This window comes from Prenolepis imparis, unplaced genomic scaffold (genome assembly GCF_030444845.1).
Source record: "Prenolepis imparis isolate NDT839.2.m4 unplaced genomic scaffold, iyPreImpa1.0 SCAF_8, whole genome shotgun sequence".
In the NCBI taxonomy this organism is placed as follows: Eukaryota; Metazoa; Arthropoda; class Insecta; order Hymenoptera; family Formicidae; genus Prenolepis; species Prenolepis imparis.
In genome coordinates, this window is record NW_028141166.1 from 2,553,510 (window position 1) to 2,579,132 (window position 25,623).

Below are 25,623 nucleotides of genomic sequence, written 5' to 3' on the forward strand. Positions count from 1 at the left end.
ATGGGCTTCCGCCGCGCGTTCAAGTTGCGTTTGTCCGTCGCGTCGCCTCTCTTCGCCACGCGCGTAATACGCGTCGACGTGTCCTGATGTGTGCGCATGACGAAAGCCCTAACACGTTGACGCATCCTGTGCGACGAGACCTGTATACCTGGTTAGATTCGCGGTAAACTTTATATTTACCCAGAACCCAGACATGATAACTAAATAGTGACGAAGCACCGGAAAATTTCTATCCCATTATTTGTTCTGCTCTCCGTGGACGAGACTTGAAACAAATAATACATTGGCGCAATAACTTTTTAATAATGCCGTGCGCCCTGATCGGCCAATAGAGTAGTCGTACCGCAGCGAGGGTTGCTTCAACTCCAGCGTGAAGATTCTTCTTGTGCTCATATTGAATGATTAACTCAGTTAATCTCGCACGACGAGGCAATAATATAGGATGTTTAGTGTCAGGCAGAAGTGTCGAATGCTTCAATCTACCGCCAACACGCAAAATATCCTCCTCATCGAGGAAAGGATTCATTGCTCTTATGCTGCTTTTATGTGAAATCTCGATACCGTTTCGCAAGGCATTCAATTCTTGAGCGAAGGCTGTTCGCTGTTCTTTTCGTACAAGACCTTTTCTAGCGCATTCCAGCTCTTCGACGGACAATGGATCTGACGGTTTAAAATTATGATTCCTTTTACAGATGCGTGCAAATCTTATGCACATCGCGGTGACTCGAATAAGCTTGCTGAAATTTGAGAACTTGTCGAATGGATCAATGTCTGCTTGCGTAGGCATTGATATGATCATTGATTTATCCGTTTCGTACAGCTGACTCTCCTCCGACTCCATGATCTCCGAATGCGACAGAATAACGATATCTTCCTGCAACCACCCAGGACCGCTCCACCACAGTTGAGAGTTGATTAATTCCTGCGGACTTATGCCTCTTGAAACTAAGTCAGCTGGATTTTCCTTGGTTCCTACGTGGCTCCACATGTCGACTGCGCTCAATTCCTGTATTTCGCCGACTCGGTGAGCGACAAAAACAGGCAATTTCTTGTTGGTAGCTCTGATCCAGTGGAGCACTATCGAGGAGTCGGTCCAATAGTAACATTTCTTGATGTCGAGCTCTAAGGCATGTTTGACCTTGTCCATTAATCGTGTAAATAATTCAGCTCCACATAACTCCAGCCTGGGAATTGAAATCGTTCTGACAGGAGCGACGCGAGATTTGGAGCAGAGTAGATGAGTTTAAACGAATCCATGCGAATCGATACTCCGTACATAGATACAAGCTCCATACGCACGCTCGCTTGCATCGCAAAATCCGTGAAGCTCGAAATGCACGTCATTACCATCATGAAATACCTTACGCCGTACTTCGAATTCGTTGAGATCCTGTATCTTCAAGACGTAATCCGTCCATTCCGTATAAATGTCCGAGAGTAATGATTCGTCCCAATCGATTTGAAGTTTCCAAAGTTTCTGAATCATAATTTTGGCAGGTAAGATCACCGGTCCCAGAAGTCCAAGGGGATCAAATATTCGAGCGATGTTAGATAAGATCGATCTTTTGGTGCAAGTGCTCGATTCTGATGCTTGCATACAGATCGTATATTGCAATACATCTCTTGAGGGGCTCCATTTAACTCCTAGTATTTTTGAAGTTCCATCCTTATCTAGCTCTAGTAATGCGCTGATATTTGAGGACTCAATGAAATCTTTCAACAAGTCTTCGCTATTTGAGGTCCATTTTCTGAGTGTGAAACCTCCTCGCTCGAGCAATGCGGTTATCTGATTACGGATGATTAAAGCTTCCTCCTTTGAATTCGCTCCCGTAATTAGATCGTCGACATAAAAGTCGCGACGCGCTATCTTCGCCCCTACGGGAAACTGATCCTCTTCTAAATCCGCGAGCTGATGTATAACCTTGGTGGCTAGAAATGAAGCTGGCGCCGTTCCGTAAGTTAGCGTTAGCAACTCGTAAGTTTTGATTTCCTCTGTTGATTGATCTCGCCATAAAATGCGCTGTAGCGGGATTTGACTCTCATTTAATAGCACCTGCCTATACATCTTGGCAATGTCTGCGGTTAGGGCGTATTTGAAGCTTCTAAATCGAAGAAGTATGCAAAATAATTCTTGCTGCAACACCGGACCAACCATTAAGGAGTCGTTCAATGATACTCCACTCGTCGTCTGACTTGATGCGTCGAAAACCACCCTAAGTCTTGTGGTGGTACTCGTTTCCTTTATTACACAATGATGAGGTAAATAACAATGAGAGCCTGTATCCTGAATTGCCGCTGCGTCCGGTTTAAACTCTCTCATATGCCGTAAGCTCAAGTATTCGTGTATGAAATCAGCATACTCTTCCTTCAGGTTAGGTTGTAGCCTCAGCTTGCGCTCCAATTTCTTGAATCTGTCGAGAGCGATGTTCTTTGACTCTCCTAGTTTCCGTAGTATCTCTGGTCTCGTTGGTAGAGTTACAATGAATCGACCTTCATTGTTGCGCTTGTAAGTCTGTGTGAAATGTGCGTCACAAATGCGCTCTTCAGGTGTTCGCGTATTTTGTCGCTCTGCCCGCTCGATTTGCCAGAAACGCGCGAGATTCGAGTTGAGTTGATCGTTAATCGATAGATTACATATCGTGGCAATCCTTGGTCATTCTCGCGTCACAAAGTTGCCGGAAGCGACCCATCCAAGCAGCGTCTTCTGCCAGACCGGTTGATCGTTTGAGAGTTTAATTCTTCCGATGCACATTAGATCCAAGAATATTTCCGCGCCAAGTAATAATTCAACGTCAGACGAACGATTGAATTCAGGATCTGCCAACGTAATGCCGTCTGGAATCTGTAGTTCGTGAAGATTGAGATAGTTGACTGAAAGAGCTTGAGTTATTTTTTCGATTATCAGACAATCAAGCTTAGCTTGAAAACCGTTGATCCTTGATTGTAGTGTCACCTTTGCGAGTCCACGTGTTTGCGTTGATAACTCACCCACGCCGAGGATTGGTATGTTTGTAGCGTATTGTCTGATACCTAATTTCTTGACGCACTTAGAGGTAATAAAACAGGATTGAGATCCGCTATCCAGCAGCGCTCGACAAGGCTTTAGAATGCCTCCTGCATCCAGAATGTTAACTATTGCCGTCGCAAGGATTAGCTGTTTATTTTGACCGCGGCATGATTTACACTTGTAGATATTACGTGATCCTTATCAGGAAGAGTAGATGTCTTCGTGACCTCGGACTCAGGCTGCTTAGTCGCCTGCTCCAAATGCAGCAATGTATTATGACGCTTATTGCATTTTCGACAAGATCCTGATCCACATTGTTTAGCCTGGTGAGCTGCAACTTTCAGACAATTCAAACATAGTTTACGAGACTTCGCTTCCTTTATGCGCCGATCCACGTCTAGTTCCAGATAATTAGCGCATTTGTATATAGGATGGTCTCCCTTTCCGCAATAGGCACACATGACGTTCGTGGTTGATACGTGAGCTGCTGTGCCTTTATTTTTGTCTGATTTGCCCACCTTCGCCGTATCGAGAGTGGTCCGCTGGTTACGAGATGATGTCTCAAGAGCTCTGCATCGTTGTGCAAGAAAGTCCGTCAATTGATTGAACGTAGGTATTTCTCCTCTTTTTAACGTGGTTTCCCACTCCTTACTTGTGGTCTGATCCAGCCTGCTCGTTACCATGTAAATTATGAGATCATCCCACTGATGAGTGGGCCTTTTTAGCGCCTTGAGTGCTCGTATATGCTTTAGCATATTATCTAACAACTGCCGTAACTCGAGGTGATTTTCCTTATGCAGCACGGGTTGTTGGAAGAGTGCCTTGACATGCTTCTGAATGATGAAGCTGTCATCATCGTACCTTTCCTTTAGCATTCTCCAAGCCTCAGGATAATTCTCGTCTGACGTCTCCAATGAGCTGATGACATCCTTGGCTTCATTCGTCAGGGCCGACATACGAGGGTAGTCCCAGAAGTACCCGACCTGACGTATAAATGGCGATTGTTGTCTAAAAAAAATTACTATGGTAGAAAGTACCAACCTTATAAAGCTTAAGTTTCAAGTTTGAAGACGCTACGTTGTTTAGTATTTGTTTGGCAGCCATCAATAGTGAACGCTCTCAGTGAATTTGTAAACATGGAAAAAATTGGTCATCGTTATGTGGTACAATACTTTCATTTGAAAGGTCTCAGTCCAATCAATATCAAAGCCGAGCTAGATTCTACTCTGGGGGAGTCTGCTCCTTCGTTTACAATGATAAAATATTGGGTGGCAGAGTTTAAACGAGGCCGTACGAGCTGCCAAGACGAACATCGCAGTGGTCGACCAAATGAGGTGACCACGCCAGAAATGGTGAAGAAAATCCACAAAATGGTATTGGATGACCGTCGACTGAAAGTGCGCGAGCTAGCAGACATGGTAGGCATTTCAAAAAGTGCTGTACATCGCATATTGACTGAAAATTTGGACATGAGAAAGCTGTGCGCAAGATGGGTGCCGCGTTTGCTCCAATCAAATGGCCAAAATCAATGAGTTAAAGTTCGAATTGCTTCCTCACGCACCCTATTCGCCAGATTTAGCCCCCTCGGATTATTTTCTCTTTCCAAACTTGAAAAAATGGCTCGGTGGTAAAAGATTTGCCAACAATGAAGAGGTGGAGTCTGCGGTTAATGGCTATTTTGAGGAGCTCGACGGTTCTCACTATAAACAGGGTATCGAAGCTATTGAACATCGCTGGGAAAAGTGTATCGAGCTAAAAGGAGACTAAGTTGAGAAATAAAGATATTTTTTCTCAAATTTTTTGTGTTTTCTTTGTTAGGTCGGGTACTTCTGGGACTACCCTCGTAAGATACTGTATTTTTTGTACGTTTGGCAATATTGGATTCTCGTGGATCATGCTTACGAACATATTTCGGAATGGAATCCATTGTTCATAGTTTCCTGAAAAAGTAGGCAAAGTAACACGTGGCAACTTTAAATGTTCGTTTGGAAAATTACTTCCCTGAGACGCTGGCGTTCCCTCTCTGTAATGCGGCGCGTTTGGCGCGGCATTATTGTGGCGGGATGACTGAGGAGGCCGTGTGTCGGCAATCTTCCTGTCAATCAAAGTTTCCAGCTCAACGCTGACTGCGAAATATCTATTCTCGAACGTGTCTCTCTCCTGAAGATGGATTATCTCATCTGCTTCCTCGGGTTCGAGCTCTTCGATGGCCGATTGTGCTTCATTGAAAGCCTCCCACAAATCACTCACCTTTTGTAAGCGTTGACGCAACTCAATTACTGATACGTCTGGAACGCTTAAATCGGTTAAGTATGTACTGCATCGTGTTAGACTTCCCTTTATTTGCTTGCGTTTGGCCTTGCATGCTTTGAGTGTCGCTGCTGCGTCCGTTATTATTGATATATGACGTCGAAGCTGTCACCTTTTTGAATTACTTGAACACGTCGAATGCTCGAAAAATGTCTAATGTGCGAGAGACTCTCGTATGGAAAACTTCTCGCACTCGCGGTATAACCTCACTTGCACGTGTAACCTAACTCGCGTGCCTAACTTGCGTCGCCACGCATGCGCGAACTGGTCTTTGTGATCTCACTTCTGGCCTGCTACTTCGAGGTTAAGCGTACGGACTTGTGCGGCCTTTTCGGGCGTATCCGGCTCGAAGGACCAAAATATGTTAGTGTTCTTACCAGAGGACCGGTGCTTGGCACGTATTAATCGAATGAATATGTTTTTGCTCTTAACTGTATTTATTTTAATGTCGAATACGCACTGTACAACGCTGTCCATACACACATATGGCATGAACCTCTCGGCTACAACTGACTGACATGCCAACTATCGGGCGTTCACAAATCAATCCACACCAAATCGACGTTACACATAGAAATAGCCTAAACGCATTGCGCAAAAATAAACTAACGATGAATACAAAATAATGCATGACTATGAACATAAATCTAAAGTAAATACTGCATGCACATTTATATTTACCCCGAAAAGAATTTCGATGTAAACTACACAGTAAAAAAGGGAAGAAAAGCAGTGCGCATGCATACGAATAAACTAAAGCTATTTATAGAAAATTAATACTTACTTAATCATCTTCCTCGTCGGTGTCACGGCCAGCGAAACCGTAAGGGAGGGGCCGCCCCAGCTGAAGGGCCTCAAGGGTCCGGATGGCCGGAATCATGAATGCCTCCTCGGGAGGCACAGGCACCACTTCCTGCACGGTACGCACTGCCGTTGAAACGTCAAGAGACACCCGAAGGGAAAACGGGGTGCCCGCGGTCCGGCGGATAGCCGCACGGGCCCGTCCTAAACGGGTGGCGGGTAGCTCCGGCCCCACCACCGGTGCACGACGCACCGCACGCCTACACCCGGAGCATAGAGGCTCCCACCACGGGGTAAAGTCGGCACAAGCCACGCAATTAAACCACAAATCAGCAGATCTCATTATAATTTTCTTTTAATCCTTGCGGCACAAAAGTTGTCATAAGACTAAACGATGAGATGCAGAAGCACCCCAGGCAGAGCCGGATTAACGCATAGGCAAACTAGGCACTGCCTATGGGCCCCCACCACGAAAAGGCCCCCATCAACCAATGAAGAAAAATTTTTTTTATAACCAAAAAAAATTACAAAGTAAAAGATTCAAACGCCAGTACTTATAAAACAAGGTTAAAGAAATTTTTAAACGACCAACTGGCTAGTGATAATGCGTTTATTTATCGTTACGTTTCGACCCTATATCGGGTCCTCTTCAGACTAAAATAACAAAAACCATTAAGGCTCGTAGATATTATAATAATGATATAAGCCAATAAAACATATAATACATGTAAAAAACAATACCTTACAATCTGCAATTTCTATAGATATAATGTGTCAGTATGTGAAATGACCGTACGTGAGTGGAAATTCCGTTATCATTTTACACAGTGACTAGAAAAGTCAACGTAAGCTGGTATAAGTCAGAATGTTGAGATATATAAAGAAAGTGTTATAAACATAAACATAATATATAAAAATCGTATTACAAAAAAAATTATATTTTATAAGTAAATTCGTAAATGGTTAATGATGCATTTCACTATTAGTTATTATTTGTATTATATTAATTACAGTTCCTTTTTTAGTGCTCAAATGTTCAATTAATTTTCAAAAAATCCTACATAGGCCCCCACCAAAATCTGCCTAGGGCCGCATATTAGGTTAATTCGGCCCTGACCCCAGGACTCAAGAGTCACATATGAAACTAACACCTTTCTCACCTGATAAAAGTTGCGAACCAAAGAGATACCATTAAAGATCAAATAAACACTTAATATATTATTACAGGACACTCACACTCTTAAGGCTCATTCAGACAGGACGCGTCAAGCGTCAAGCAGCGAGCAGCAACCAATAAGCGAGGCAATATTTTTTACGCCATTGCTAATATTACCTCGCTTATTGGTTGTTGAATGGTTGCTGCTCGCTGCTTGACGCTTGACGCGTCCTGTCTGAATGAGCCTTTAATCTGCAACGCTGCAGCATTCGCGAATCAACGCGAGAAGAATCGACCGTATGAAATAACGGAATTCAAGCATAGCCCAGGGATATACTTTGAGCAATTGGTCAACTACACTATTCCAAGAAAACATGGAAATTAGTAGTAAAATTAGACCTAGCACGCCTAAACTACAGACAGGAACAAATAAAAAGTTATCTAAAACAAACAGAAATAATGTACGATTCAACTATTTTGCGACTCCCTTATTGTAAGATATGTATCAATTCGAATAATATCGCGAAACGAAAATTAAAATATTTGAATAACATAATGAATCAAATCAACACTATATACAAAAGACCTATAAACAAACGTCGAGGACTAATAGACGGAATAGGCTCAATAGCGAAAACATTATTCGGGACCATGGACGCAAATGACGAAAAACGCATAAACGAACAGCTAGAATTATTAGAAAATAATCGACAAATAACAGAACACGCGATTAGAAACCAATTAAAATTAGTAAATGCTATTGTAGCGCATTTAGATAAATTAGAAAATATAATTGAACATAACGAAAAAATATTACGAAAAACCATAACCGAAGCGATTTCTTTAGAAGAAATACGTGACCATTTCAGGGCCATAGATACAATTATAGACGAATTAATAAAAGACGCAGAAAATATAATGGAATATTTAACATATATACGAAAAGGCGAAATGCATCCTAAATTAATGCCGATCAATGACATTGTAACCCATTTAAAAGAAGCGGCAGCGCAACTGCCTGATATTTTCCTTTTAAAGTCCGCACAGACGACTGGTCAGCGATAGAAGAAAACACCGCGATAACAGCTGTGATCCAACAACAATATATACTATTTTGCGTTTCCCTTTAATTGCGCAACCGACCTATGATATTGTAAAAGTAATAGAATTCCCCACACCATCCTATAATAATGTATACAATTATATCAAAATAGATAATCAATTAATTGTCATAGATAAAGAAAAATTAACATATGTGACAATGACGGAAAGCGAATTGCGAAATTGTAATAAAATTAATACACAATATGTATGTAAACGCAATTCACCTGTACACCGCGTAGATTTAGACGCACCATGCGAAATTCAAATGTATACGCAGCGACAACATTATCAGAGCAAATGTAATGTAAGACACTATGTCTCAACCCACATGTTATGGTTAGCATTACACCAAGAGCACACTTGGTTATACTCGACGGACGCCGAACAAACGATAACCATACAATGTGATGGTCAGCTCGAAAATAAAATAATAAGAAATACCGGCGAAATTACGCTAAACGGAAATTGTAAACTGACAACAACGGACACAACAATAGAAACAGAAGAAAAAACATACGAAACCGTTCTAGAAACCTTTCTAATATCAATATAACAATTCCAAGAGACGGAAATATAACAAGACATAACGAAAACACGCTAGAAAATATCTCACAACATCGCTTAGAATTAACAAACCTTAAAGCCAAATTGACAGATATAGATAACGACTTACAAAACAACGAACAAAACTTCTACGCAACGAAACAATTTATGTATGACATCTAGCGGAATAATAATAATATTAATTATAATAACCATTATAGTATTTTGGATAATAATACGACGAAGAAATAAAAACAAAAGACGACCATCAGTTAGGATAATCGATGACTTTGGCATATCAAGATCAATATTAAAAAGAAGCCAAAGTACTAGATTTTAGAAATAAGAAATGATTATAAAACTACATTGTAACCGGGAATTATAATTGTACGTAACACACATTAGAAATAATCTTAACATAATGTAAGAAAGTAAGCGAAAAACTTCGTACCTCCGTTTTTCTTTTTTTTACGGGGGAAGAATGTTATAGCCCGAACTATAACCAGTAGTTATTAGAAATTAGAATTTACTGAATATCTTTATAGAATACTGTAAAACATTTTTGCTTATAAAAGAGCGCTCTCGACAAACGCTCGTCGCGTGAAAACGCTAACGCAGCGAGACACGCGCGAAGCACCGGAAATCGCGAGAGGCAAGCGAAGACCTGCGACTTCAACCTGCTTCGCTTGCAGTTAGAACAAAAACGCGTGAATATTACTAACCAATCAGAGACCTGTTTCCAAGGGCCTCTCCCGAAAGAAATCCAAGAAACAAAGAATATAAAAGACCGAGAGTCAGCCCGCGAGGCAGTCGTAAATTAAGATCTAAATCAGAAGTAACGAAATCGCTAATAAAAGATCGAATCATTAAACAGAGTTAATACGAAACGGTTAATAACTAACAACCGACTACTGTAAGAATACCTCTAAATCGAGAGAAGGGCGAGAATAAAGTGAAAACTCTATTTAATTGAAATAAAAAGTGTATATTTCTAATTATACACATCCCTGGCTCCTACGACATCCTATGCGACCCGAGGATTCTCATCCTTTTCACTCGGCGCAACCCCAGTGCCGTATGGCGGCACAACAACTATATTAAAATTTTTTTAAACTATATGGACGCGTAAATTTCGGGTGGCTAGACACAAACGATTCTATACAGGGTGTTCCGTAAGTCGAGGTAAATTGCTCGGGAGATGAATGGAGAACCCCAAAAACAAGAAAGAAAGTTGATACAAACATAGATCCGAAAATGCGTTGTTTTCGAGTTATCGCCATTTTCATGTTAAAATTTGAAATTGCTGTGCTTTTGAATTTTTTTGTCAAAATTGAAACATGAGATGGTTTTTATGAGTTTCAAAACATAACTAAAGTCAAATAAAGAAGTTGCGGACACACACACACGGCAGAGAGGGTTTAGAGTCACTAAATACTACAGGAGTAACGAACTGTGGGGTCCTGATCTCTGCCAAGGGATGCTAGAAATCCCGTATGTGGTTTGTATTCGTGTGGATCACCAGTACTTACATAAATACACTAATCGATATCGTAATATAAAACGCGCTTTTCTAATTTCTCTAAATATTCGTACAATTTTAATCGTGCCAGTACTGTCGTGTAAACCGTTATTATTACGCTAGTAATAGATGATGGTATAATTGCCTTTTCTCGCAGTCGAAATGAAACATATGTATATTACCTCATCGTTTACGGATATAATATATCGGATATTGAGAGCTTATGAGCAAATTTACTAAACGCTGTTGGGTATGAATGATTTCTGTATTTGATAAATTCGTGCGTTGACCAAATTTACTTCAAAAAGAGTTTAAACATAATTTCGTGACTGAGCGTAATTCAAGATTTTGAACAATGTTTTGTTTTTCAAGAACGACATCTTCGGTCTCCTCGTACTTACAAAGGTATCGCTCTTTAGCATCATCATTCACGCATTCACTTGGCCATCCGAGCCATTGCTTCTTGCTTTAATTTTAAAAAATATTAATATATCCGGTAAATAATCCACTCTCTTGCATAATGGAATCGTAGCGAGTGTTACGTCCGGACTCAGGTAAAGAAGAGTCAGAGGGAGGATATAATTACTTAACTCTCAAACAACGCCGAACGATGGCGTCTGTTTGAGCCGAACAAACGTGACTCAAATAGGTCAATGACGAGGAAGGTCACTCCTATGCTATTTAAAAGCAGTTCGCTCGGTGGCCCCTTTTCGGCAAGAGAATTTAATCTCTTTTGCACGGGATGGGACCCTATGCAATTTCGGTTTACGGGAAGGAATGAGAGCGGGGTTGTTAAAGAATTACTAGCAATTCATGTAAAAAAAAATAATTTATTTATTCGAGGATAAATTAGTCTTAGGATTTGATACAATAAATTATTAAGTACATTTATCGGTTGGCTAAATCAAATTTGCGCACGCGGTTAGGTGTTAATGCGTGTAAGTGTGAGGGAGAAATGAGTGTGTTTGTATGATTCGCGGATGTTACATGAGATACAGGAGGTTTTCGAGATGGATAAGGAAAGAGTTATTGTTTAAAAAAATGTTAGGGTCTCGATTGGTTATTACAATATCATTTCAATAAATAATAAATAAATAATATATATAATAAAGCGCGTGCGTGCGTGCGTGCGTGCGTGCGTGCGTGTGTGTGTGTGTGTGTGTGTGTGTGTGTGTGTGTGTGTGTGTGTGTGTGTGTGTGTGTGTGTGTGTGAGATCATGGGATATTGGTAATTTCAACTGTAGAGGGGGCGGGGAGATGCCGAAGGATATTTGCAGGGAATCCTAAAGGATATGGAAAGGTTGGGAAGAATAACGGGATAAGGATGCTGGGGAGACTTCCCGCTATTATTCGGTTAAGCTGGGCTTCGTCGGGAGGATCTGGCCCGATGGTATAGACCAGTGTTGTGAGACGGGCCGGGTTTTCTCGCGCATGCGCGGCCATAATGGCTGTTAGCAGTGATGTATCTATCTGTAGTGAAGAGGTGGTAGGAGATAGGGCGCTGACGGTTGATACTCTTGGCGGGAGAAATATGTAATATATATTTAATAATACAATATATATGTATATATATATAATTGTGCATATGTATGCTGTATTATTAATTATATATTACAAATTTTTCCTTATATTACAAAAAATTTTGCAGAATTATGTGATCATGGTACATCTTTTTATCTGTACATATACCTCACTGATGCTATGTCCGCCGCGCATGCGCGAGAAAACCCGGCCCGTCTCACAACACTGGTATAGACATGTTCTGGGAGAGGGAGATCCAGGATAGGGAAATTACTAAGGAACCATTCGGTAAACTGGAAGTTGTCTTGTTGTCTGGGAAAGGACTTAATGCTATATACCTCCTGATAAAGGCATAAGCGTCGGCGTAATATAGAGGAATTTCACTCGGTTCTTCCTCTGTTAATTCGTCCGCGAAATCGACGGATTCAACCTCGGGAAATTTCTCCTCGAGATGTTTGATGGGGGTGGGATAATTTAGAGGAGAGTTGGTGAGATCTATAGTCGGGGTGAAGACGATGTAGGAGAGTCACCACGAGAAGGTGGAAGAGGAAGTTGTTGGTATTTAGGAGAAACAGGAGAAATAGGAGTAGAAATCCGCGGGGTTTCTGTATGTTCGGGGGAGGAAATGGGGGAGTAACTAAATGTGTTATCTCGATAATTAGCGTCATCGCTATAACGGTGGGAAGCCCAGTGCTCTACCTGCTTGCAGATTTGATTGCAAATGCGCGATAATTGCTGTAGGCCGAGCTTCTAATCGTTTGAGCCGCCGATTCCGTCTATTTCGAGCGCGTCTCGCTCCAGCCCGTGAAGTCCGCTTTTTAAAATCGTCGAATGTACTTCAAAAGCACAATCTAAATAATTTTTCAATTTCAATAAATAATAAAAATGTTATTTCATTAACAAAAAATAAAGTATTTTGGCGATAACATCTTAATTGTACAAGTTTGGAATATTTAATATTTGGCAAAGCTGTTGTAGAACCAGCTGAATTTATGCATTTTTTACACACTGCAGCAGTCTTTGATATATTGAAGATTATACATATTAAATCAGCAATATTATATAAAACATTAAGCTCAATATTATTAAACTTTATATTGGATGAATTTATTTCAGGTACTACTAATGAAGCAGGAAAAGGAGTTACATCGAATTTTTTTTTTAAGTTTTCTCCATTAAAAAACATTTGCAATAATATTACGATCATCCTCATCATAACTACTATTTGAAAGCGATTTAAAATATTGCGATATAGCGACTAGCTTCAAATTATATTTAAACTGAAGTGCATTTGGAATTATATTTGCTCTAATTCAGAGCTGTCCACGTTTTGCACTTTTTGGCCGATTTCCGAGGCTCACCGCCTAGCGGCCCCCACTTACGCTCGAGACCTTAGCAACTACGGTTATCGGGCCACGCGTTGCTAAGGTCTCGAGCGTAAGTGGGGGCCGCTAGGCGGTGAGCCTCGGAAATCGGCCGAAAAGTGCAAAACGTGGACAGCTCTGCTCTAATTAATAAAAATAAATTTTCAACACAGTCTTGTATTAAACGTCCTGCTAACACAAATAAATATTCGCGCTTTGTTAACAAATAATTAGTTAATTCTATCACAGATTTCGTTGTAATACCAGCTGTACAAGCTTAAAGTAATATTTTTTAGTATTTAAATCTTTGTTTTTTTTTCCTGTACCAATATTTATATTTTTAAAAATATCTATTATAGATTTTAAAAATAAAACAGTATTATTATATTTTTCTATATTATTATATTTTTCTTCGTTCTCTGTAATACCTAATACCACTTGTTAGGTTCTAGAAGTAATAATAGTAAACAACACTTAGAAATTATATTGTTACGTCCAGACTCACGGAAGGAAGAGTCGAAAGGAAGGACGTAACTAAACTTATTTCGAACGACAGCAGACTATCCGTCTGTTCGACCCGAACGAACGTGCCTAGGCCCAAATAGGTCAACGACCGCAAGAGTCGTTCTTACTCTATTTAAAGGGCCGTTCGCTCGGTGGTCCCTTTTCGACAAGAGAAATTAATCTCTTTTGCTCAGGATGGGACCTTGTGCGATCTTGGATTACGGGAATGAGCGGGAACGGGTTTGCTAATAAATAGAAATCATTTAAGTTGAAATTTATAAATTTATTTTTAATATATATATATATATATATATATATATATATATATCGCGACGAAAGAAATTCTATACATAATAATATAATATATTATTATGTATAGGCGGACTTAGTTGCTAATGAAAGTGTAAATATGTGTGTATGGATCGCGGGTGTTACATGAATGCGGAGGTTATCAACCGGGACAGAGAGGGGGAGAAGTTACTGTTTAAAAAAAAACTAGTGTCCAGGTTGGTTATTACAATAATTTTTTTTGTTAAATAATTAATAGAAATATAAGAACGTGTTCTTGTGTGTGAGGGTCATATTAGTTCGGTAATTTCGGCGGTGAAGGGGGGATATGATCTTAAAAGGAGGTGTGCAGGGACGACTAAAGGATATCGGCGCCCGGGAACATACCAGGAAACGATGTTATTCCTACTTGTAGTTTCTAAGAATTCTCGCAAGGCCTCATGGTCTACAGGGCCTGGACCAATTGTAAAAGCTCTCTCAGGGACTTCTCGTATCCCAGGGAACTGCTTTATTAGTCAAGCTCTAAATTGCTCGTATGTGAGCTTGGCGGGCGATTCCGATCCTTCAGAATCGTCGTCGCTGATATCTATAGTCTCAAATTCCCCTGGATGTTCCCGATTTTCAGAGGGGAGGAGAGAGGAGAATCTTCAAGGTCGATTGTTGAGGGAGCTGGAGACGAAGATCTAGGTGGATCGGGGCGTTCGGGAGAAGCAGGGGGAGGAAAGGGAGAAGGGCTCCGCGGAGAATCGGCGTTCCCAGAGGAAACAGAGGGGTGAGGGGAAGAGGCCCGCTGAGGTATAGCGGGTTCGGGAGGAAGAGGAGAAGGAGTTCGCGGGGAGTTGATAGGTTTCGCAGAAGCAGAAGACGGAATGCGCGATGGCTCCGGCGAGGAAATCGGAGAGTAATGGGGAGTGTCAGGGTTTCTATTTCTGTTTTGCTTATTAATTATGTCAATATGTTCGGTGATTAAGCGTGCTAACAGTTCCTGCGTTGGGCTATCGTCCGGTAATGAATTGGCCGTAGCCCGAGCCACTTCTCGCCTCAGGCGTCGATTCCGACGATTTCGCGCACGCTTTACTCCAGCTCTCGAAGTCCGTTTTCTTAAATCGTCCACTAAGAACCGACGAACGATAAGAAAAATCGATCGAGGCGATGGAGTGCAATTTCAAAATAATTCTGGGAATACTTATCTTTTTCCTATTCTGTCATTATTAGTTCTATTTTTTTCTTTGCGCTTGTATGATTGTAGAGAGAGAGAGAGAGAAAGAGAGAGGGGTGAGAGAGAGAGAGAGAGAGAGAGAGAGAGAGAGAGATTTATTAGCTTTCTCAGCTATTTGTAAAATACAAGTGTAATTTACATTAATTACAATATACTTTAACTCTCGCTTAAACGCTTCCAGTTCGCTTCGATTCGTCTTATTTCAGCTGGTAAGGCATTGTACATTTTCACTCCCTCATAAAACATACTCTTCTGTGCACTCGTTGTTCTACGAAACTGTACTACAATGTCTCCGGCTTGCCGTGTCTGTCTTTCATTCTCATTTCCCACTATTGTTAACTTATTTCTTAATTGATCCGGTAACATATTCTTTAAAATCTTAAAGATAAATATACTCACATTATAATTCAGTCTCTGTCTTATGGACATAAACTGCAGCGCTTGCAGCATACTCTCCACTTTGGTATATCTATCACATTGCAATATGACCCTCATGGCCCGGTTTTGCGCTTTTCGCAATTCATTCAGTTATGTTTCTCCCATATCAATTAACAGCGTCGCACAATACTCAAAGTGAGGCGCTATGATTGACTTATATAATACATCGTGTATGCCGATATGTAGTTACCTATTCTATTTAAAAAACTCACTTTTTTCCCTATTTTCTTTAGCATATAATCACAGTGGTCCTTAAACCTTAACCTATCGTCAATAATTATGCCTAGATATATCATTCTTTCCACACGCTCTATCTCCGTTCCATCCAAACATTTCAGTGTAATGTTACCTCTCAGTTCTTTTCTTATACTTCGAACTATCATATATTTCGTTTTCCCTGCGTTTATTTTTAACTTATTTGTATTCATCCATCTTTCCACTGTAACAAATGCCATATTCATTTTTCTTTCTAATTCCGCACTACTCCCTCCAGTCACATACACTAGCGTATCGTCTGCAAACATTTTTATACTACATCCCTCCGGACAGACTTTAATTATATCGTTTATATATATTATAAATAACAAAGGTCCTAATACAGATCCTTGTGGTACTCCATATTCTGTGGCCAATAATGTAGACTATTCATTGTTAAATCGTACCTGCTGTATTCTATTCTTTAAATATGATCTTAACCATTCTAAAGCTGTTCCTCTAATTCCGTATTGATATAATTTCTTTAACAGTCATTCTCTATCTATCATTTCAAATGCTCGCTTGAGATCCATGAAAATTATCCCCACCATTTTTGCCTCACTAACTATCAATTTCCATTTGTCAATGACTGTTTGAATCGCTGTTTCACACGAATACTGTTTTCTAAAACCTGACTGATGTTCTGTTATAATACAGTTATCTTCTAAATACGCCTCAATTTGCTTTTTAACTACTAATTCTAATACTTTCTCAAATATTGGTAACATATTAATAGGCCTAAATTCACTTGCTTTTCTGGCTTTTTCTATTTTTGGAATCGGTATTATCGTAGACGTTTTCCAACCTTCTGGACAGCAACCTTCCCTCAAAGAGTTATTTATTATATCAATAAATTCCTCTTTTATTACATAAAATACTGCTTTCAGTATATCACTAGTTAATCCCTCTTCCGTACCTTTCTTTTTTGGTAGTTCCATAATAATTTTTTGTAGATGCTCTATTCTAATCATCTCAAAATTTTCCATTATTCCCTCGCTTTCAATAACAAAAATAATTCTTTTACCTAGACTTATCTCTACTTATAGATTTTACTATGTTATCAATACTCTGTATATAATATAAATTAAATTTATCAGCTATATTGCACCCTTCAGTATTATCTAATATTTCAAAATCTATATTCTCTATTTTTTTTGTACCCGTTGGTTCGCCCCTTATTATTTCTTTTAAGGTTTTCCACATAGATGTCGGATTTCCCTTGTTATGATCTATCATATTTTCATAGTATTTTTTTTTCTTTGTCCTGATTAGTTTAACCACTGCATTTCTTTCGATTTTAAACTGTAACCAATTTTCATCCGTGTCATCATACAACGGTTTACTGTACGCCTCATCCCTTTTAGCCGCTGCTTCCCTTATTTCATCCGAAAATCACTTTTTCCCTTCCCATATTTTCGGAATTCTAAATTTTTTTTCTAGGTGCTGTAGCATCCAACGCATCTACTGTATTATCGACAAGTTTCTTCGCTCTCACACTGACATTCATATCTTGGCTTTTTCCTAATTTATTTTCCACTAATTTAATAATTTAATAAATTCATCTACATTAAACTCTTTAAAATTCCTAGCACTAAATTCTCTGTATTTATTATCAATTTTATTCGCATTAAGATCAACTTTTAACCACGCATGGTCCGTTATTTTAGGTTCATGAATTACTTGCACTTCTATTTTATTATTAGCGTAAATTAAATCTATAATTGTCTTACTATCTTTCGTAATTCTCGTCGGTTTATTTACATATTGTTTCATGCCTAAACTCAACATTGTCGTTTGTAACTTCTTTGTATAAAACGAGTCCAACATAATATCTATATTAAAGTCTCCTATTACTATACATTCTCCCCGTATTATTAATTCTTCTATTATATCCTCCAGAAATCTCACGAAATCACTATGCGATGAACTCGGTGAATGATATATTACTGTTATCACTCCTTTATACAATTTATCTTTCACCTCAATCGCAGCACACCAACAATTCGCTTCTAACTTTTTTACTAATACTATCTCATATTTAATATCGTCCCTTACATATAAAAGAACCCCTCTTGTATTTCTGTTTTCAGCATCACATCTAATCATACTATACCCCGGAACGTTCACTTCACAGTCTTCAATTTCAGCAGTCACTCTGGTTTCTGATAACGCTATGAACGCAGGATTCATTTTCTTCATAATCTGATGCTGTATCTCGTCTTTATGCGCCATCAAACTTTGCGCATTTGTATATAGTATTAATTCCGTTTCCTTCTGTAGTTGCTATTTATCTTCCTCCCAGCCGGCCCTCCTCTTCTCCTCCTGTATCGCAGCATGAATGTACAGCGACAAAGAAAAGATGTATAAATTGTATGTTTTTTTAATATTTTTTTGCGATTTTTTGTGTTTTTTGTTTTGAGCGCCATTTTTCAGTTTAATATTCGTGTTCAGGAAGCAAAAATACGTAGGAATTGGGTATTATTGCTGTTCGAGAGAGCATATGTTATTATTGAACGGTGTTTATATTCCCTTTGTCTACTTCCGAAGAAAGATCTCGAACGACACTTTATTTGCGGATGATCCGGCAGTTATTTGACTTAGTTTTTCGGAACCTACGTCATCGAGCAAATAAGTATACCTTCGCTAATAATAAGCTCGTGTCGACTGGTTATTGGTCGACAATCTCGCATGATCAGGGAAACAATAAGAGCACGGATCATCGGCTCCCGATTTTCGGGTCTGAAGTCGCCCGCAAGACACTTTCCGACTGGATCGCGCCGAGAACACACGTATTAAAGGCTTCAGTCGTCACGCGTTAAGAAGATAGAAATTTCGAATAGAATTCCGCGATACGAAGGTCTGAGAGTACGAAGTCTCTTAATAAAGTTTTTCTACATTCGACCGAGAGCTCAGATTATTGTCCTGTCATTGTTCCGGCTACTAAAGAAAATTATTAAAATTAGTGCTGTTGCGTAAAGGGAATCGAAGGCGTGACAACAATTACCCATTATTTCATATGAGTGGGTTTTCCGAAGTTTTACACAGAATAAATATTAATTCGATTTTCTAAGCCGTTTACATGAATTTACAAGAGACGCAATCGACGCAATCGACGGGAATATTAGAAGAAGTTCGCATCAGCGAAGATAAAGATGCATCGCTCAAGCAAGAAAGTTTGTCAGTTTTTATACATTTTAATTTTGAAAAGGAGCATTCGCACAAATATGTGGATTCAAACATTGAAAAAATTTGAAAACCGAAATTTACTAATCATGGAAAACTTGATGCGTCTAAAATCTTAAAAAAGTCTATCCCTTTTTCCAGCCGCGTTTTGAGAGACAAATCACTTTGGAAATAGCAAAGTTGTGCTTGAAGCACTAAATTTTGTTCCTCAATTTGAACTGTGAGAGATTTTCAAAAAGAATAAGATCTTTTTTAAGCGTTTCAAAATCACTGAAACCATGTATTAAGTTATTAAGTTATTCTTTTCTTGATAGTTATATTTTGCATATTTATTAAAATATTTGTTTCTATAATTCCTCTCGATCACAAAAACATGAGAAGATTGATAATCACATTAAAAACAAACTATTCCATTATAAATAAATGCGAAAAAGTTATTCTCCCATTCCTTATCATAATGTTGTACATAGCTCTGTTTATCAGCCATTCTTCACGTTTAATGAAGAGATTAATGCGGAAGAAACTCAAATATGTACAGGAAACATTAAGAAATCTCTCTGTATGATAAAACGAGACGTTTCACAAGAAAATGTTTAGTTGTTTATATGCGCCACCCGTTATTCCGCGCGATCGTTGATTGTTTTACGTCTTCTTTTGTTTCTTATCCTAACGGTCGTTAAACGTCTCGTGCAGTGTCTCGTGTAAAGTGTCTTGTGCAAAGTGTCTCGTATAAAGTGTCGTTTTAAATTTTAAAATATAGAGAGATTTGTTCATTTTCTGTGCATATTTGATTTTCATCCGCATTAATCTCTTCATCAAACGTGAAGGATGGCTGATGAACAGAGGTACGCACAACATTATGATAAAGTGTGGGAAGATAGTTTCTTTGCATGTATTTTTAATAAAACGATTTGTCTTCTGTGCGGTTATAAACCATCTCTTGTTAAAAAATATAATATTGAGATACATTACGAAAAAAAACATTTGAAAGAGTATTCAAAATATGTAGGTCAAGAAAAGTTTAATATAATAGAAGGATTAAAATTAGTATATCAAGAAAGTTGTAATCCAATTTTTGAAATCAATAATAATGTTACATCGTCTTCAAAAGCAGTTACTGCTTCATATGCCATATCGCGTCTTATTGCAAAACATTCTAAGCCGTTTACTGAAGGTGAATTTATAAAAAAATGCCTTATCGAAGCCGTAAAATCATTCGGAAATTCGTTAACTGTTTCAGACGCTTCTAGTATTCCATTAAGTAAAAAAACAGTAGCATCGAGAATTACTGACATCGCTTCTTCCATAGAAGAAAAATTAAAATATTTATTAGCAACGTGCTCGTATTTTTCATTGTGTCTGGACGAAAGCACCGATAATCGACATGTGAGCCAGTTGAGTATTTTTGCTCGAATCGTACAAAACGATTTTTCATGTGTCGAGGAGCTTTTAGATTTCGTACCATTACATGACACAACAACCGGTTAAGACATTTTTAAAGCCGTTGAACAAACACTTCAAAAATTAAATACCGATTTTTCCAAATGTTCGGCTATCGTTACTGATGGCGCAAAAGCGATGACTGGTTCAAAAACGGGATTCTTCGGCCAAATAAAGCAGCGAGATTTAAAGTTCCCTCTTATTCATTGTATAATACATCAAGAAGCATTATGTGGAAAAGCAGTTAAACTGTGCACCGCAATGAAAATTGTCGCAAAAATTATTAATGCAATTAAAGGCGGTAACAAATCTCTTAATCATAGAAAATTCCAATCTTTTCTGGAAGAACACGACGCAATTTATAAAGATATCCTTTATATTGCGAAGTTAGGTGGCTCAGTGCCGGAGAATGTTTAAAAAAATTTTTTGCGGTAAGAAAAGAAATCTTCCTTTTCTTGCAAGAAATGTCTCTTGCAAAATGTGATGATTTTAAGTCCTTCTTTGAAGATTTAGATTTTCTTTCCGAACTTGCCTTTATTACTGATTTAACTTCTCATTTAAATCACTTAAATCTGAAGCTGCAAAAGGCAAATCAAACCATTTCTCAATTAGTAAGTCATATTGACTCATTCCGCAGGAAATTAGTATTACTAAAAAATCATTTAGAAAGCAATATATTTCATTTTTACCCATCTTGCCAGATTCTTTTTACAGAACATGGCAAAGATTTTGATTTTAAGAAACATCTTCACATAATTGATTCGTTAATAGCTCAGTTTGACACGCGTTTCAGTGACTTTGAAACGCTTAGAAAAGATCTTATTCTTTTTGAAAATCCTCTGACAGTTCAAATTGAAGAACAAAATTTAGAGCTTCAAGCAGAACTTTGCGATTTGCAAAGTGATTTATCTCTTAAAACGCGGCCGGAAAAAGGAATAGACTTTTTTAAAATTTTAGATGCATCAAGTTATCCAAGATTAATAAATTTCGGACTTCGAATCTTTTCAATGTTTGGGTCCACATATTTGTGCGAATGTTCTTTTTCAAAATTAAAATATACAAAAACTGATAAACGTTCTTCTTTGAGCGATACATCTTTAGCTTCGCTGATGCGAACTTCTTCTAATATTCCCGTCGATATTGCGTCTCTTGTAAATTCATGTAAACGGCTTAGAAAATCGAATTAATATTTATTCTGTTTTTAACTTTATATCACTTTTTTATCAACTTTTATAAAATTTTTCTTTCCACACGAATCATTATTTGTTGTTGTCCTCTTTAGTAGAATAGGCCTACTGGGGAAACCACTTTAAAAAAAACACATTAACAATAGTACCTCATGGGTGATGTGGAAATCTATAAACCTATTGTCTCCTAATTATATTATAGTTATAGTTTTTTATATATAAATTTTATAATTCTTAATATATAGTTTTTATATACATATAATTATGCAGCAGACGTGTCTTCGATTAATCGAAATGTATTTTATTATATTCATTTATATTTATATTTCAAAATATATATTGCGAAAATAAGTAACATGATTTTACGTTTTACGTTTACGTAAACGTAAATTTATATGTAACAGCGCGTTAAGAGCTTTAAATAAAACACAAATATTTTGAATTATTACAGAACACATATACGTGATTAATAATAGAATAATAACTATTTGTATTATTAATACAAAATAAAAGATTGAATAGAAAATTTTAATAATAACTTTTGCTATTAGAATGCTAATTGTGCTATTACGTTTGATACGCATGTTCCTGAGACCATGTGCCGCGCTCCTTAGTTACGAGCTGCCGGCGCTGCGTTGCTATGGCGCGAACGAGGAGTGGGGGGCAAGAGGCGTGCGTCTCGAAATCTCGCCGTAAATGACAAGTAAATCCCAGCACTGGTCTACATTATTGGCCACAGAATATGGAGTACCACAAGGATCTGTATTAGGACCTTTGTTATTTATAATATATATAAACGATATAATTAAAGTCTGTCCGGAGGGATGTAGTATAAAAATGTTTGCAGACGATACGCTAGTGTATGTGACTGGAGGGAGTAGTGCGGAATTAAAAAGAAAAATGAATATGGCATTTGTTACAGTGGAAAGATGGATGAATACAAATAAGTTAAAAATGAACGCAGGGAAAACGAAATATATGATAGTTCGAAGTATAAGAAAAGAACTGAGAGGTAACATTACACTGAAATGTTTGGATGGAACGGAGATAGAGCGTATGGAAAGAATGATATATCTAGGCATAATTATTGACGATAGGTTAAGGTTTAAGGACCACTGTGATTATATGCTAAAGAAAATAGGGAAAAAGTGAGTTTTTTAAATAGAATAGGTAACTACATATCGGCATACACGATGTATTATATAAGTCAATCATAGCGCCTCACTTTGAGTATTGTGCGACGCTGTTAATTGATATGGGAGAAACACAACTGAATGAATTGCAAAAAGAGCAAAACTGGGCCATGAGGGTCATATTGCAATGTGATAGATATACCAAAGTGGAGAGTATGCTGCAAGCGCTGCAGTTTATGTCCATAAGACAGAGGCTGAATTATAATGTGAGTATATTTATCTTTAAGATTTTAAAGAATATGTTACCGGATCAATTAAGAAATAAGTTAACAATAGTGGGAAATGAGAATGAAAGACAGACACGGCAAGCCGGGGACACTGTAGTACAGTTTCGTAGAACAACGAGTGCACAGAAGAGTATGTTCTATGAGGGAGTGAAAATGTACAATGCCTTACAAGCTGAAATAAGACGAATCGAAGAACTGGAAGCGTTTAAGCGAAAATTAAAAGAGTATATTGTGATTAATATAAATTAGACTTGTATTTTACAAATAGCTGAGAAAGCTAATAAATATCAATCAATCAAATCAATCAATCAAATCAATCAATCAAATCAATCAATCAAATCAATCAATCAAATCAATCAATCAAATCAATCAATCAAATCAATCAATCAAATCTCTCTCTCTCTCTCTCTCTCTCTCTCTCTCTCTCTCTCTCTCTCTCTCTCTCTCTCTCTCTCTCTCTCTCTCTCTCTCTCTTTCTCTTTCTCTCATTCTCATTCTTCCTTTCCTTCATCTACCACAATCTCTCTTCCTCTCTTTCCTTCTTGCTTTTCTCTCATTCTCTCTATTTCTTTCATCCATTCTTCTCCTTCTCCTTCCTCTCCTAAAATTCTTTCTACTACCTCTTGCCATCCTCCTTCCTGTCTTTCTCCTTCCCAGCATTCTTCCCACACATGCTCCCATGTTTCCTCCCCCCTTCCACATATCCTACACTTTCTTTTCTCCTCTTCTTCCCAATATCTGCTCTCCCCCATTTCACATCTCAGCCTAAATCTTGCTACCCTTCTCCAGATTACTTCTGTCCATCCTTTTTTCAAATATTTCGGTAATCCCTCTCCCTTTATTCTCTTATACCATCTGTTGTATTTCGCTTCCTCAATCCTAATCCTTCTCTCCTCTTTCTGCGCCTCTATATCTCCTTTCAGCACTTCATCATATTCCTGCATCTCCTCTCTTTCCTCCCCTTCCCATTCTTTCCTTTCCACTCCTTTCCTTCTAAGGAATTCTATCCTTTCTCTTTCTATCCTCTCTACCAATCCCTCTCTTATCCCTCTCTCTCTTAACGTTTCTATCAAAACTCTCCTATTTAGTGAATCAAACGCCGCTTTTAAATCTATGAACAAACATACTAGCTTCCTTTTATTTCTGCTTCTGTATTATGTAATTTAGTACGTATATGTTGTCCATTACTCCTTTGCCTTTCCGAAATCCTACTTGATTTTCCGGTATAATCCTTTTTCCTTCCATTTCTTCCCTTAACCTCTCTGCTAAAATCGCTGTATATATCTTGTATAATGTTGTCATCAATGTTATCCCTCTATACTTTTCCACTCTTTCTCCTTCTCCCTTTTTCACTATCAGTGCAATAATCCCTTCTTTCCATCTTTCCGGCCATCCTTCTCCTTTCCATACCTTCCTACATATTTCCCATACCCATCTTTCTATTCTCTCCCCTCCGTATTTCCACACTTCGTTCGGTATCTCGTCTATCCCTGTCGCCTTGTTCAGTTTTAGTTCCCTAATTACTTTTCTCACCTCCTCCCACCCTACCTCTACTTCCTGTCCTCTCCTCTGTCCTCCTTCCTGCCCCTTCATGACTCTTTCTTCTACCCCGCCCCCAGCAGTCCCATGAAATATTCTTTCCACTCTGTATTTCCTCACTAATCATTTTCCTTTTCCCTCTTTCTCTGTTTACTATTTCCCACACCTTACTTTCTGTTTTCGCTTCTCCTATCTCCCTTATCAGTCCCTCTCTTTCCTCCTTTTTTCCTTCACATAATTCTTTATACTCCTTTCTCGTTTTCCTGTACCTTTCTCCTTCCCCTCCTTCTTTCCTCCACCTTCTTACTTCCTGTCTTAGTTCTCTTTTCCTTTCCCTACATTGCTTATCCCACCATCCTCTATACCTTTTCTCCCCGCTCCCCTCTTTCTCTCCACTTTCCTCCATTACCTTTCTCACCTTTCCATTTATTCTTTCTACCTCTTCATTTACATTTATCCTTGTCTCCTCTAAATTTATTTCACTGCTTTCTATTCTGTTTCTAAATTCCTCCCTTCTTTCCTCATTCCAGCCCCCCCCTCTTATTCCCCTTTCTAGGTTTCTCTTTCCTTTCATTCTTCATTTCTCCGCTGATCCAGCAAATTACTGGATAATGATCCGAATCGGTTTCTTCTCCAATCTCTAATCTCCCTACCTTCTCTCTCATCCTTTCATTTCCTATTACATAATCAATTACCGTATTTCCTTTATCTCCTGCATACGTGTACTCTCCCTTTTCGTCCCCTTTTATATTACCATTTAATATGCTCCATCCCGCTTCCTCCAATACTTCTCCTAATCTTCTCCCTTCTTTATTAATTTTCTTA

At 38.4% G+C, this 25,623-nt stretch overlaps 2 protein-coding genes across 2 annotated transcripts; one reads left to right on the forward strand and one right to left on the reverse strand.

The window, feature by feature from the left end:
- Positions 1-229: 229 nt before the first annotated feature.
- Positions 230-4,111, reverse strand: LOC145939276 (uncharacterized). The gene is made up of 5 exons (XM_083043514.1): positions 4,049-4,111; positions 3,199-3,990; positions 2,669-3,154; positions 1,296-2,512; positions 230-1,184 (listed from the first exon to the last, which is right to left on the reverse strand). Exons 1-5 carry the CDS (start codon positions 4,109-4,111, stop codon positions 230-232), a joined length of 3,513 nt encoding a protein of 1,170 aa, XP_082899640.1.
- Positions 4,112-4,143: 32 nt separating this feature from the next.
- Positions 4,144-4,539, forward strand: LOC145939277 (protein GVQW3-like). The gene has a single exon (XM_083043515.1). The coding sequence runs from the start codon at positions 4,144-4,146 to the stop codon at positions 4,537-4,539; it is 396 nt and encodes a 131-aa protein (XP_082899641.1).
- Positions 4,540-25,623: the final 21,084 nt, after the last annotated feature.

What these genes read in the sequence shown, in the direction of transcription:
- LOC145939276 (XM_083043514.1), bottom strand. Translation starts at nt 4,111, where the DNA reads ATGGCTGCCAAACAAATACTAAACAACGTAGCGTCTTCAAACTTGAAA. An exon ending in CTCTTCCTGATAAGGATCAC is followed by an intron (nt 3,155 to 3,198) that starts GTAATATCTACA and finishes CAAAATAAACAG; the next exon opens with CTAATCCTTGCGACGGCAAT. An exon ending in TGCGATGCAAGCGAGCGTGC is followed by an intron (nt 1,185 to 1,295) that starts GTATGGAGCTTG and finishes TTCAATTCCCAG; the next exon opens with GCTGGAGTTATGTGGAGCTG.
- LOC145939277 (XM_083043515.1), top strand. Translation starts at nt 4,144, where the DNA reads ATGGAAAAAATTGGTCATCGTTATGTGGTACAATACTTTCATTTGAAA.